Below are 15,463 nucleotides of genomic sequence, written 5' to 3' on the forward strand. Positions count from 1 at the left end.
GGAAACACATATCATATTTTGATACGTTAAGACTAGTGACACAAGAGAAAGACACGTGACCAAATTATTATTGGTCCAGTTTATCTTCTCTCTAACTGGCAATAGCTAGATAGTTGTACTAAATTATTATTGGTCAAGTTTCTCTTCTCAAAACTGTTTAGTGTTTACAATTTATTGCATGCTGGCGTGACAACGCCGTGGGCAATGAATTGTTTGAGAGGAAGCAAATTCCCGGAGCACCCCTAATTTGACCGCATTATGCCCATGCCAGTGTCAGCTAGATAAACAGGCAGAGTGATATATGAAAAGCAAGTACGTATGATATGATGATATGATTAAATTTCATACATTAAATTTTAAAACATTAATTTTAGTACATCAGATGATATAATTAGCTAAACGTCATGTTAGTAAGGTCATTAGTTTGTGTGACGGCCGTCCTAAAAATAAAATGGTCAGAGACCCTCTACATCTATTTTGCTTCTTATCACAACCTCTTTAGTCATGACCTCACTCCACATTAGGGGTGGGCACGAGACGGGATGAGACGGGACGAGGCTCATCCCACGTCCTGTTCCACTCTTTTGAATTGGGACGCGATCGGGACGGGACGAGGGTTTTTAAGAATGCATCACACTCGGGATTAATCCCGGTTGGGACGGGACGGGACAAATCCACCTTCCTATGAAGTTAAATAAAAACCTATATTTTTACTTTTTCATTAACAAAGTAACATTTAATAATGAAATTTTAACAAAAAAATACATATTATGTTCAAAAAATTATAATTTACCATTATTATTTGAGTTGATAGAATTTTGAAGTTATTAAGAACATAAATTAGTTTCATTTTCATACAAATATATAAGAATTTTTAAGTTTTCATTAAAAGTGGGACGGGACGGGACGAAGCGGGATAGAAATTATTCGTCTCACGTCCCATCCCACCATTATGAAATGGGACGGGATCGGGACGGGAACGAGATTTCCGTTTTTTATGTCCACCCCTACTCCACATCCCTGCCCCCAACCCCACCACTAGCCTCTAGCCCTCTACTACCATCTTTGCCCTTCAAGGAGGGAATTACATGAAAGCATTACTCAACCACCACAACCAGCGGAGGCTGTTATGGCAGAGACCGAGACTTATCTCTCCAACTAATCATGTTTCACCCTTATGAAGGAAATATCTTTTAACATAAATCTACCTTAAATCTAATATAATATATATTCATTATTATTTACCTTAAAGCTTTATCATTATTATATATGTAATAAACACTCTCTTCTTTATTCTCTCACGTGTTTTCCAAGGCGAGTTCTGCAATGCACCGTGACCATACGGAGCCCTTAATTTGTCTTATTACGTGTCGCTCAACAATTAGTGTAGAGGCCTGGTCCCACCATTTCCCTATCTTTCCCTCATTTTTCTTCCAACGCGCGCGTTGGGCAATCTATTGCATTCTCTCGGCTCACTTGAGTTGTATTGAGCCGAATGGAGCAACAAATCGATTTTACTAGTATCAGTTAATTGCTTTGATTTATTTACTTAGTTATTTTTGGGTCGGTGTGGAGCAGTGCGAATTATGGTCTCGGGTCTCGATTTGTTACGGACTTACGGGTTCCCTTCGGCTCAATACAACTTTAGTGAGCTGAGAAGATAAGATCTGAGGTGCTACACGCGCCAGGAGCCGAATCAATGGACATCAGCTGGGTCATACATGGGCCATGCCTCTCCACCAATCAGTAATTGACACGTAATAAAATAAACAAGGGGCTCATCCGGGTAACGGTGCATTCCAGCCGTTGCCGTTTTCCAAAAGCTCAATGTTTTTTTTCAAAAGCACAAAGCACTTTTCTATGTTTCAAAAGCACGATGAATATAGCTTTTGAATTCCAGCTGTCAGTGAAATCTATTCTAACTAAAAACAGCTTTTAAAAATTTTACCAAACACATTTCTTTTTTCCAAAAGCTAAGTAGTCTCCCACATATTGCAGTCTCCATTTTCTTTTATTTTTAAGAAACAACCATCATCATTTCTGACTTTCTGTCTTAGTAGACGAGGTCGGCCTGTAAAATGGGTCTGGCCGGGTGCATGATGGCCTTACCCGGCCCCGAAGCTCATCTATGATCAAATATATATTTCTGTTTGATGATTCTTTGAGTCAATTTTTATTTTTATTTTTAAATCTGGGAACCCAATTTTCAGGTCCCCTACAAAGATTATGTATGCTTGATAGCGGGTAGCAAACTAGCAATGCCAAAGAAAGAAAAGCTTCATGGATGTACAATTATTCATGGCACTTGTGCATTTCTGAGAGCCGTTTGATAATCGTTTTATTAGATTTTGTTCGAGCAAACCCATAAGTTGCCAACTGGAATTGAAATAGAAGAAGAAGAAGAAGAAAATGATGGACGAACTACTTGGTAGCTTGGTGTTTGGCAGAATCAACACAATTCAAGAATGGCAGCATCAAATAACTAAGTCCTTAGTCTAACTAAGAACTAGTTTGATTGTATTTGACTTTGGTCCAATCAGTGACATAATTTGATTATAATTTAAGTGTAGAAACGATATGTCGATGCGTCAGTGACGATGTTCCTCAAACCACCAATGGTGGAGGCCAACATAATGAATACTCCAACGAATATGGAAGCCTACACAAAACAGTCATATATGAATGTCAAACAACTTATCTCTGTGTCTATATTATATTGTTCCGAAGATATGAAGGATATATGAGATATCTAATTTGTTTACCCAGTTGATGAACCAGTTGGTGCTGAATCTCTTTGGTTTCTTAATAACCAGCCACATTATACTAGGAAGCTGTAAAATCATCATGCTCAAGATGATTAGATTCTTGCTGATGTTAGTAAGATTAAAAAGAAAAGAGAGGGTGAGTGAGAGAAAGACTTACAAAGTATGAAGTCGGGGCAAAACCAAATCCGCCGAAGAAACCAAGAAGGTCTCCAAAGAAAGGGAAGGTGACTCCAGCAAACAATGTGAATGCTGAAAGAGAGGGAAGTACTCGAGGTTTATAACTTTATATCAAATGATTAAGTCACTTGAGGTTTGACTTGTATTATACATATTATGATTATCCTTACCAACATAAGCTGATCTAGCAACTAATCTAAGTACCAATCCAGGTGGGAAGTTCAATTTTTTCATCATCATCCTCTCTAACAAGTCAAAAACCGGCATGGCAAAAACCTACACACAGTTTTTCAGTTACATTCATATCCCTAAGGCCATAAATATCATTTGATAAACAAATTTGGTGATCGACTGTAGTAGTACCACTTTACCTGATAGCTGCCAATAACATGGATAACAACCATTAAATTTGCAGATGCAATAAGCCAAGAAGGTCTCTTGAGGTCGACTAGAACATTATCAGCAACATCTTGCCCAAAAGCCCAGTAACCGATGAGGGCAACCGGAAAATAGCAGATTGCATTAATAATATAAGCTCCGATGGCGCCTTTCCACATGGGTATTCTTGAAGGCCGCTCTGGAGTTGATGGCATTGTTGCCTGAATTTCAAGAGCCACAGCATGTCCAGCAAATGCAAAGGAGATTTGGCCAAGTGAATTGAACACCCGGAACATGTAATCAACTGAGCTAGTTTTCTTGTATGCATAGCTAACATCATCGACCGGGCCTCTGCTTAAGCAACCAGCCCAAGCAATTGTTGAATAACTACACAGTAATAAGAACATCAAGATTAGTACATGTTTTGTCTATTCTGTGATAATTTTTATTTTAGCCAACTGAAAGATTTGGTGATGCTATGATCCTATCACAGACAAATTTGTCTAACTAAAAGACGTTTCTAAGTAGAGAGTTGTACCAAACAAAACTACTAAATAGACTTTGTCCTTAACTCCAAGAAAAGTTGTAAAGTTAGAAGTTAGACAAAGAACTCTATGTACCTTAGTGACATGATGGCTGCTGCTAGAGAAACACCAGCGACAGAGTTGAAATTGGGAAGCTGAGAAAGGAAGAAATGAATGGAACCAAACATCAAAATCCAGTAGGATTGCTTGATCGGTGTGCAACTGGTACATGCCATCTCCATAAACTGCTTGAGACACTTTCCTCCAGTGACCATGTACACTATGTCACACCCAACTTGGACAATTAACTGCTGAGGAAGCACGATCCATGGCCCTAGCTTAGGACCGAAGGCATGGCGACTGAGGTCTACGTATCGATCAAAGCGAACCCCTGGAACACATTCGTGGAGTTGTATCATCTGCCACATTGTGTTCAAGGTCATGCACCAAGATACTGCTAGTACCATTGTCCCTGGACCCCTGACATGGTGAAAAAAAAAAGGGTATAAAGACTTTGGTCTTCAAGTACAAGAGCCCTAGCCAGTTTAGTTAAGTAGTTTGAGAGAACGTTCAGTATAGTACCATCCTAAGTAGGCCATGGCATATGGTAGGCTGAGGACACCGGCGCCTATCATGGCGGTGACGGTGTGGAAGGTGGAGTACCACCATTTGGCTCCGCGCGTGGTGTCTGTCTCCTCCTTCCATTTGTGGTCTGAAAGAGCTTCCTGTTGCTAGAGTTCGGAACATAGAAATCAGACAAACAGTGTGAATACCAAGTGTATGATTGTGTGAGTAAAGGGTGGTAGTGCTCACCTTTGGAGGAGGAGAAGTTGAAACCATCTTTTTAGCAATGGAAACACAGAAGCACTTTCAGTGAGGGAGTTCAGTGACCGTCAGCATCTATATAGGGCTCAGTGACCTGAAAAGTTAAGCCATAAAGCCAGTGTTAGAAATGGAACATAAAAGGGAAATGTTTACAGCCTACCACAACAGGTGCTTTTGAGACTAATAAGATAAGTATAGGAGACGAACTCATGCAGGAAGCAGTAAATATTTTAAGTTGTACCAACATATCTATTTGCATATATATTGGGAAAAGATGGCAACCCACTACTTGAGCTAGTTTTCTGAAGCAAATAATTATGATATACTAATCAACTCACTAAATGACCCCAAACCATGGAATTTTGAAGGACCCCATTTTCTAAAGCCCCTTGAAGCTCAACCATCAATTTTCTTTCACAAAAAGACCTTTTATGCAATTATATAATTTTGCTATCCTTGTTTTGAACCAATGATGAATATTGTGTGTTGGTTGGTGAATGGATCCTTCCCAAAATCAATCAGTACAATTATAACACAGTGGTTTTACATAGAGGGCATTAGTTTTTGGGGGTAATGATTAAAGGCAATGGATGCTCTTCAAGTCTTCGTGCTTGTTGGTGGTGTCTTTTTTGGTAATGAATTGGTGGTGTCTTATTCCTTCTTCCTTTAACTTTAAAGTGTCCCCAGTCACTTTGGGAGCCCAGAGGCGACTGCAAGCCACTGCTTACCACAAAATTAAAGGTAAGCATCGTATTTAGTAAAATCTTACGCCCAATTAACGTCATGTTTATCACTTGATGATCATACCAGAAATGCAACCGGGGATTAAAATTGTACGACCAAATATCCCAGAAAAAATAACTGTCCCTCTCCATAACCTTTAGGCAATGCCGAGGACCAAGAAGTGTGGCTTCTTTCTCAGTTTTCAGCCTGTTTGCTCAACCAGGGGTCTATAATTAGCAGGAGTCTACCAGCATCTTTGCTAATGCTAAATAGAGACTTGCTTAGATAAATAAGATTTATCTGAAAGTTTTATTCCAGTTTACTATTACCAATTCTAACAAATACTTGTTAACCCATAAAGCCTCCTCCAGGCATATTAGTCCCTTGTTGTGATGGAACTTGTCCTTGTGAAACTAATTGCGACCGGCTTTGACCATAAGCTTGACCCATTCCGCCCCCAACTAACTGTTGCTGTTGGTGTTGTTGCTGCAGTTGCTGCAGTTGTGGAATTTGCTGTTGCGACTGGAGCTGTGAGAGCTGCTGCTGTTGTTGCTGCATCTGAGGATGCTGCTGCTGCTGCTGCTGTTGCATCTGCGGATGTTGCTGCTGCTGCTGCTGTTGCATCTGCGGATGTTGCTTCTGTTGTTGCATCTGTGGATGCTGCTGTTGCTGTTGTTGCATCTGCGGATGCTGCTGTTGTTGCTGTAGTTGTGGTTGTTGTTGTTGTTGCTGGAGCTGCGGCTGCAATTGTTGCTTCTGTAGCTGCGGCTGCTGTTGTTGCATCTGTTGTAGCTGCGGCTGCGGCTGCTGTTGCTGCATTTGTTGTAGCTGCGGCTGCTGTTGCTGCATTTGCTGAAGCTGCGGCTGCTGTTGCTGCATTTGCTGAAGCTGCGGCTGTTGTTGTAGCTGTGGTTGCTGTTGTTGCATTTGTTGCATCTGTTGCTGACCGCCTACTTGTGGCTTAAACACGACCATATCCTGGATTGATGGTAGATTTAGCTTTAATAAGAAATTAAGACAAAGTTGCAATGCTGAGCACAACCTCATTTTGGAAAACCCCACAATTCCCAATTATAATGTGAAAGGAATACAAATAATAGTTCCATTATTCATTTTCCCCACAAAATCGTCCTAGTAATACACACTTACTATCCATTTTGCAGGTTGCTTTGATATTAGAGGTGCCTCACATCTATGTTGAGGATCTACGAGCCGCTCAGGGTGGTGGCAGTATAACTCTACTTTAAAGAAACAATCACAAAGCAGTAATAAACTAGCATAGGTACATAACAATCTTACCCCTGGGAAAAGCATTCCAATCAAGCGGCAAGCTTTGTCCGAAACAGAAAGCAGTAGTGTCTGAGACGGCAACTGGATGACAGCACACTGAAAAAGTGGAAAGCTTTAGAACATATCTCTTATTTTCATAGCTTTAACCCTGAAGCTGCAAACAAATGAGCACCAGATGCACAAATCACCTGACTTGAAGTTGAGCATTATGCAGCCAAATACCAGTGAATGGCTCAAAGCGAATAGCTTTTAACTTTTTATCATGGGATTTCAACAAATAAATTAATGAAGTTTCATTTCCAAAAGTAACTATTCTACATCACCAAATTTGGCACCTTTCCTAATAAAATTTTGATAATTACACAATAAGCCAACTTCCAATAATAACTGGGGAAAAGAGAAAAATGGAGAGACCTTATGTAAAACTCCATCGCAATGGTGACAGTATTACAAAATAAGGACTTCTATAACGCATATAGTGCATCAAGGGTTAATAAGTCCTTTCAATGTTAGCAATTTTGAACATCCCTTTATTCAACAGTTAAAAAAATATGCTATCTTAACCCATACCCCACAAAAGGAAAACAAAAAAAAAAGGTAAAAGAAAGAAAAGGTCCAAAATGTAATGAAAAGCTCAAAGGTTTCAATATTTCATAAAGACTCATGTTGGAATATATTCACTGGGTAACAGAAAGGAACTATGAGAGAGAGAGAGAGAGAGAGAGAGAGAGAGAGAGAGAGAGAGAGAGAGAGAGAGAGAGAACCTACAAGCTTCTTTTCTTGTAACTGACCAAGAAATCCATGCTGATTCATTGCTCGAAATACTAGAAAGTCTGCCCTTCCCACATATTGCCTAAAATAGTGTAGCAACTCGGAAAAATCAGAAAAACTAAGAGATAGACAATTTGTCTGGATGTCATATACTATACATACACGAGGGAAGGTTTCTTGTAAATGAAAAATTACTTGTTATTCATGTGATCCTGAGATATAAGCCTGACTATTTGCATTGTTGGTGGCCAGTTTGCTGCAAGCCTGAGGAGTAAAAAGACATTTGTCAATCAAAATATAGCTTAGATGCCATAAATATTTATTGAGATAGCACTTCTCAATAATTAAGGAAACTCAACACTCAATACAGCATATAGGTCAAGTAGATTCAGGACTCTAATAGTGGAGGTTACTTAGTAAAACAAAAATACTTGTACAAACAGGCAAAGTAATCCCATCCCCAATAGTCCAAAGATTAAAATCTTTATAATATTCTGAACCATTCATAAACATCACAGATACAATTAAAACATTTATAGCTCCAACGTAAATAAGAAGTAAGACATTCACCGAATCATCCAATAGCTTTCTAGTACAGGTGCCAAAAATGAAGTAAAGTATAAATTCAGTCAACAGCATAGTTTTTCAGATTTGACAAACTCGAATCTAGTTTCTCAAACGGAAATGGTTAAAGAGAGCAACTATGAACATTAAAGCATTGACTAGAAAGTAAATAGAGATCTCCACGGACTTACGTCTCAGATGCTGAAGCACTTCTGTATCCCTGAAAGAGAGAGAGAGAGAGAGAGAGAGCCTTTGTGAATGTATTATCAGCAGAAAAACTGTGAATGTATTAATTGCAACAGTCCATGTGGTAAGGTCCTATGACAGACATCAGTGGTTTATTTGATGACACTCCCTCATAGTTTACGAAAATGTTTTCCAATAGGCATCATTGCCATGCACATGCTTCTATGAGAAAATAAACTTGTGGAATGAAAAAAACTAGAACATGTGAGATTCAAAAAACAATTAACCATAAGACATGTGGGTGTATTGTATACTTCCCTAGAAATCGAAAATGAATGTATGTATACTATAACAGTGCAAAGTTTGCAGTTCCTAACAAAGGATGGGCTTGGGAATTGGCATCATTATATCAATTATATTAGGTAAAAACAGAATCTACTGTGAAAGTGAAATTCATGAGGCATCTAGATGCATACCTCCAATCTAGTAATAAACACAGGTTGTCCTTGTCTCTGCCCAGATAAATTTCCCTGCATGTGTTTGATCAATCAATAACAAATGGGAATCACAGAGCAATAAATAGCCAACCTGGGAGTAAAGACTATTTAAAAATCTCCTGAACTGTGAATTGAAAAATGTTTCCACCGGCAGTTTACCTCCCAGACTTTTACATATTTGGATTGTGCAGACTGCAGAGCACTTGAAGTCTGTTGTGACAACGGATTAGATACTGAACCATTATTTCCACCAAGTGACTGTATCCCAGATTGGGCCTGTTGAGAGATTCCCGGAGTAGGAATCATTGTACCAGTTCCAGAGGAGGAACCTGCTGAACCAAGTCCACTCATCATGTTGGGATTCATTCCAATGCCACTTGAAACCATTTGGGGCCCTGGTAGATTTTGGCTCATGCCAGGAACAGATTGGCCAACACTAACACCACCTTGGAGGTTACTCATTGGTTGTGAAATCCCAAGGTTAGAATTTCCAGTCACATTGGAAGTAGCTGCAGTGAATGAATTAAGACCGGAGCTCTGAGGAACCTGTGTAAGAGTGTGAGGCCCTGAAGATGAAAATACATTTTGAGCAGCAGCCACCGAAGATGCCATTCCACTTGATATCATGTTGGATACATGCATGGCCATAGGATTTTGACCCATATTCTGGAGACCTATAGAGGTTCCTCCAGATAAGGCTGCAGAATTCATCACACGTGCTTGAGAGATATTATTGAGGATCATGCCCACAGGACGTAGTTGATGTGTCACACCACTCACTATAGGTTTCAAATCTGGCACACTCTCATTATTTGTAATCATCTCACCAGAAGATGGTGAAGAAGTTTGCAAGGTTGGAACACCTTGAGAAGGAGGACGAACAGCTGGAACATGTGCAAAAGCAGGTCCAGGCACCATTGAACTGACAGTGCTTGGTTCCTAAAAGAAAATTATATCAGAAGTGTACAACTCTACTTGAGCGATTTGAGTAAGGAGAAAGAGCATAAAGAATTTCATTTCATTTGAATAAGGCATAAAAGCCAAATGAAAGACTATGGAATTTACCACTTTCACTGTCGCAGGAGGCACATTTCCAACAGAAATTGATGGGCGAATCATGGCAGATCCATTCACTGAAATTTTGGAAAAGAAAACAAAAGAAAAGGGGTTAGTTAAGAATAAAAACTGGATAAGCAAGAACTCATAAAGTAAGCATAAGCACTTTCCATTTCCTTTCTGGCGAACCAGAAATTTTCAATAGATATTAAAAAAAAAAACTTTCAATAAACAAGACAAAAAGTTGACTGAATGTTTAGCATCATAAAAAGGCCAAGTTAAAAAGGTACGAGCATATTGACTGGATATACTACCAGATGGCATAGACGTTGGAGGTGGCCCTGTCAGTGATGCAACAGGAGCTATGTCCATCTTTACAGGACTCTGATTAGATGGCAAATTTGTACTTCCAGGACGACTTAGTGTAGCCCGGGCCTCCAGAAAATTCTCTGAGATTAGAACCAGAAAGTGGGGGTTTTTCACATTATCAATGGGTGGATCTGTTGCCCGGGGGTTGCGCTTTCCCTGCATTTGTGAAGTGCTCATTTTTGTACGCAAATTTTAGTAAACTTAGAATATTCAGTCAGGATCATTTATAACCCCATCTCCCAATTCTATCATCAACAGTAGTTTTAGTGGTCTTTACCAAACTAGATAGTGTTTCAATGAACATGATACCAAGAAATGAACTATAATCGGTTCATGATAGCATAGAGAGATTTAGCGCCAAATGGAGAACTATGACAAATAAATAAAGGTTCGTTGATATGTGGTCAACAGCTAAAAATGGAGGACAATAAAAAAATTAAGTGAAACCATGATCTTACCGCATTGTATATAGTTCTGAGCTTTGGAAGCTGTTTTGGACAGATGACTGACAGAGATACAAAGCACTGGAAAGAAAATTATAGAAATAAGGCCCATCACTGATAAAGATCTACCCTCATGAAAAAAGAAACACCCGCATCAACATAAATGTTAAACACAAACTACCTGAGAGAATGCTTTAGCAACAGCCTCAGCATCGTATAAACGGCTTTCGGCTTGAACATCAAAATTTTCACCCTGCTCCACATTTTGAATTTGTGGTCTATAGACTGGTGTGGGCAGAGGATGAGGGTTACTAGCAGCAACAAGAATGCAGTGCTTTTGAAAATCCATGTTTTGCTGATTTTCTCTTCCATTTTGAATGATAGGGAACATCTGAGTAATAAATCAGTGAGAATAGTACATGTTAAGCACATTACAGTGAAAATGCAATCATCTACGATTCTTAAACTTCCGCCAATTCCAGAAGAATTCAATAGACTACAGCATATAATATTTGTAATATACATTTTAACTCGTTTCTCCAAGAAGATGCAGAAACAGATTGTACACTTTTTAAATCCAAGAACTCATCTTTAGCAATTAAACATGTTTATCTCTCCCAGCAGTGGAACAAAGGATATAATCTCTCACATAATACATTTCATATGCATATATATATGAAGTTGATTTAACACGGACTAATATGTTATACCATCAGGGCTTCAGAAAGCCCTTCTGCAATTGCAGCATCACTAAAACCACCACCAGCTATGGGAATAGCTGATAGCCATTGTAAGAACAGTTCAACATCTCTTGTCCAACCACTCCGTTGTACCAAGCAACCTGCATACAGGATGTACGACTATATAAAGATACAGAGCTACATCCGATTACAGTAACGATGTGGAAAGCTACAAAGACACTGAGCTCTAGTTGCACTCAATACATTGAATTTTCTGCACATCATCGAATTGCTATGTGATTAAAATGCATAACAGGCAACCACAAAATCTCTTACATAAGTGATAGCTTTTACTAGAAAAGCTTTCAATTTTATAACTAAATTTTCCTAGCAAAAGGAAGGGAAAAACTACTATTGTTTCCAGTTCATGCATCTATCTATGTACCAATATCAAGGTTGCACAATATAGACAAGGCAATGATATGCACAAAGGGTAACTACATTACAAAATTATTTGACTTTGTTTTAGCAGCTTGAATGATGTCACTGTAGAGGAGGCCTGCTAGCCTAATTCCACAAGAATTTGCTACCCCAAAAGAAACATATAAATTAATAAGTCATAATTGATTAACACTTGATAAAGCAAGTGAAAACTACATACCAGAATAAGATCCATGAGTATTGAATGTGACCAGAGACATCTCAACAGTAGAAGTGGACGGCTTCTGCATTTTAAAAGCCAGATAATGTGTCAGTACAAAAACAGACAGCAAGCTAGAACTAGACTTATTGTGGGAACACATAATGCTATCTTCCTGTTACTGTTTCTGGTTTATGACTCTGGTGACAACTTGATAACTTATCATTCACAATGTTATATATGAACCTAGCCAAAGAAGCTACAAGCACCTATATATATCTAAACTGCATGTTAATAAGTATGCATTTAGAGATTATTGCTTGAATTTAACCCTGCAAAGACACCTAAATGCAATTTGCCACAGGATGAAAACTGAGTGGCTACACCCTTCAGATTAAGTAAGTGTTCTGATGTAAAATGTTGACTTCAGATCAACAGAAGAATATATGAACAATTGTACCCCCACCCGAAAAAATAAAACAAAGACAGTTTCTTTTTTAATACTATTACCAAAATGAGTTCTTAAAAATTCCTTCACATACAGATATAGAGATAAGTAAGAAATATGAAATGCTATTAAGGAGAATTTTTTTAATGTGAATAAGGAGATTCAAGAAGATTGGTAGAAAATAGAAGCATACCTGGCCACTTAACTCATTTCCAGATAAAGATCTGCAAGAAAATATAAATCAGAGAAGACATACATATTTAATAATTCCTACCATGTCATCAATAAAAACCATCCAAAGGACATTGAAAATGTAGAAATGTCTTGTTTAAAAAAAAACACATATAAATGCATCTAGAAAGAGGAATAGTATTAATCAAACTCATATTTTTCAAAATAAAACTGCAATTAAGGTGCTATACAGCTAACTGGTCCTGTCAAAACCCATCATCTAAACAACTGAGGAGAAGAATGTATGCCAAGAGTGTATGAGTTTCCTGGAAATTGTTGAAACTTTAGATGTCACCACTGGTATAAGCCCAACATCCAGAAGTTCATAAGATAGAAAACACATTCAGAAACTATTAAAATTTAGAATCTAATTGCATCAGAGCACTCAAATAACCTAGACCATACCCAAAATGATTACTATTAACATTAGTTGTTTATCAGTATGAGAAGAAATAAACTTAAAAGTGGGCGACTGGTATACTTGTGAAGCAACAAAGTAGTGTTATTCAGCATATAAGTCGTAACATTAGTTTATTAGTATGAGAAGAAATAAACTTTAAAACGTTGGCAACTGGTATATAAGTCTGTATATAAGTCTGTGAAGCAACTAAGTAGGTGTTATTCTGTATATAAGTCTCTTTATGTCCTTATTTGTTTGTGTACCAAGATAACCCGATATTCATAGGGTCTCCATTCTTCCTGGTGGTCCTCAAATGCAATAATCACAATCGCCAGACCACTTTCTTATTTCAGCCTGCTACTAGATTCATCGTTCAAATAACTCGGAGAAACACACACAACTACACATATATAGTTGTAATGATTACAAAAGGGGTCAACATCGACTATAGACATAAGTGAGTAATTACAGTATTATATCAATAGTAGTAATGATTACAAAAGGGGTCAACTTTGACAATAAACATTACGTAGGTTATCCCTGCCTGATAACTTTTGAGTGAATTGACGATAACAAACAACTTGTCATGTATTACATCTACGTTCAAGTTTGAATTATCATAAATGTCCAGCTCTTCCCTAACGAGCTTATAAAAACCCACAGCTTATGAAGTGTTCTAACTCTAGTCCAACAACTTCATTAGTTAAACTCAAATCTCCCACAATAATATACAATCCAGTTTTCACCACTAATTGTACAAAGTCAGACTTGGTACATTACATAGATAATTGGGTTATAAACTGGGATCAACAGTTCATAAATACTTTAATCACCTTATAAAGCTACAATTCCAAGATTTCTAAGCTCTACAAACAATTGCGCACTCGAGTTCGTGACCAGTTCATAAACCCTAAACTCAGTTTCCATCACTAGCTCTATATGCTCAAACGGTGCATAAATACGGCCTCCGATTTCAAATTTAAACTGAAACCAAACAATTTTCAAGCTCAAATCACCTAACAAGAAATCACGGAGGGATCAAATGAGCAAATTCAAACTCAAATTCAAGTGTTATGAGCAATCAAATGAGTCAAAAACTCGAAACCCTAGCCGTTCAAACAAATAGGGAAAACGGAATTTAAAAACGAGGAAGCTGAGAATAAGAAATCCGGACCTGATGATCTTCTCGACGTAATCGGAGACGACGGTGGGCCAGTAAGGCCCCAAAGCCGCCGTGCCTTCAACGACGACGATCAGCTGCTTCTCCGCCATCGGCGAAGATCGTCAGCCGCGTCTCTGGAATGCGGAAAAGCGAGATAGAGAGGTGGGATGAGCCAGAGGACTGGAGGAGAAGAATTAGGGAAGTGAAGCGCCGTCGTATGCGAGAGGAGAGAGGCGGCGAGGTTTGAATTTCCCACCGAGTAAGCCTCGGGGTCTTCTTCTTCTTCTCGTGGAGGTGGGATTGTAGAGCAGGGAAGCATTGTGCTTTGGCCCTTTTATATGGGGGGGAGAGAGAGAGACTGGGAGACTGGGAATCTTCCTATAACCGGTAAGTCTTTCCTTGACCAAAAAATAAAACCAGCAAATCTTTCCCTCTCTGGGCTCCAAAACGCTGCGTTTTTTATGTGTCGATGCTTTTGCTAGTCGACGTAAAATGTACATTGCGAAAGTAACTCACGTTGAAATGCTGCAAATGCATTTGCTGCGATTTTTCCTATTCATCTAGGCGTTTTATTGTGTAATCTCATGTAACTTGCGAACGGATTGGTGCGTTGTTTCTCGAAACTAAACACTAAAAAGTGTGATAAAATATTAGAGCTGTTAGATGTCATATATTGATCGTCGCATAACTCATTCGTGAAACAAATTTTCCGACCATCATTTATTTGCCCACCTTGTGTCTAAACTCATGTCATGTGTCCAATTACTCAATTATTATCTAAATATGAGTTGAGAAAAGACATATGACATGAGTTTAAAAGAATTGGTACAAACTAGGTAAATGAAAGGTGATCGACAATGTATAAGATTTTGTAATTTATCATGTAAAAAGTCACCAATATACGTACCTAACCGGTTATCTCATATAAATAAAAATGGAGTTTTTGAGAAGTCTTCCTCTATATTGGTTTAAACTTTGTCCAAGTTGACATGTTCTCCAACAGCTAGTATCATATATATTTTTTGCTTTAGTTTGCCATCGCTTGAGTTATATAAAATTCTTGCGAACATTTTTATGAGAAATTTGATGGTACTTTCGAGAGAATTATTGATCATAAATTCATAAGAGATAGCCTTTTCAACGAAACCATGATGTCATTTCCACCAAATTTCAAGTACGAAGACTAACTTTTGCTTCTCTTTTAAAGAGTGATCCTTCCTCCATTCCGTTCAAAAATAGGATGATCATTTGATTGAATTTCGTTTCCCCAATTAAAAAATAAAATTGATTGACATTTCAAAGAAAAAATAAAAGAGAGAGAGAGAGAGACGTGG

The 15,463-nt window shown here is 38.3% G+C and overlaps 2 protein-coding genes across 5 annotated transcripts; both read right to left on the reverse strand.

The window, feature by feature from the left end:
* Positions 1 to 2,293: 2,293 nt before the first annotated feature.
* LOC126792717 (lysine histidine transporter-like 6) lies at positions 2,294 to 5,654 on the reverse strand. Of its 2 annotated transcripts, none has more exons than XM_050519179.1 (9): positions 5,548 to 5,654; positions 4,658 to 4,763; positions 4,427 to 4,575; positions 3,941 to 4,324; positions 3,314 to 3,707; positions 3,113 to 3,218; positions 2,923 to 3,014; positions 2,763 to 2,831; positions 2,294 to 2,659 (listed from the first exon to the last, which is right to left on the reverse strand). In XM_050519179.1, the coding sequence occupies exons 2-9, from the start codon at positions 4,682 to 4,684 to the stop codon at positions 2,561 to 2,563; spliced, it is 1,320 nt and encodes a 439-aa protein (XP_050375136.1). In that variant the 5' UTR covers positions 4,685 to 4,763; positions 5,548 to 5,654; the 3' UTR covers positions 2,294 to 2,560. The 2 variants fall into 2 exon arrangements, with proteins under 2 accessions (XP_050375136.1, XP_050375135.1); XM_050519178.1 differs by lacking the exon at positions 5,548 to 5,654 and adding an exon at positions 4,877 to 4,898.
* LOC126792715 (mediator of RNA polymerase II transcription subunit 25) lies at positions 5,516 to 14,420 on the reverse strand. 3 transcript variants are annotated; one of them, XM_050519177.1, is made up of 16 exons: positions 14,142 to 14,420; positions 12,530 to 12,560; positions 11,910 to 11,973; positions 11,279 to 11,409; positions 10,750 to 10,959; positions 10,584 to 10,649; positions 10,071 to 10,281; positions 9,766 to 9,833; positions 8,860 to 9,639; positions 8,680 to 8,733; positions 8,209 to 8,237; positions 7,649 to 7,717; positions 7,451 to 7,535; positions 6,692 to 6,778; positions 6,290 to 6,370; positions 5,516 to 6,241 (listed from the first exon to the last, which is right to left on the reverse strand). In XM_050519177.1, exons 1-16 carry the CDS (start codon positions 14,237 to 14,239, stop codon positions 5,741 to 5,743), a joined length of 2,565 nt encoding a protein of 854 aa, XP_050375134.1. In that variant the 5' UTR covers positions 14,240 to 14,420; the 3' UTR covers positions 5,516 to 5,740. The 3 variants fall into 3 exon arrangements, with proteins under 3 accessions (XP_050375134.1, XP_050375133.1, XP_050375132.1); XM_050519176.1 differs by having other exon boundaries at positions 5,516 to 6,218; positions 6,249 to 6,370; XM_050519175.1 differs by having other exon boundaries at positions 5,516 to 6,370.
* Positions 14,421 to 15,463: the final 1,043 nt, after the last annotated feature.

The sequence above is a fragment of the Argentina anserina genome, chromosome 4 (assembly GCF_933775445.1).
Source record: "Argentina anserina chromosome 4, drPotAnse1.1, whole genome shotgun sequence".
Classification (NCBI taxonomy): Eukaryota; Viridiplantae; Streptophyta; class Magnoliopsida; order Rosales; family Rosaceae; genus Argentina; species Argentina anserina.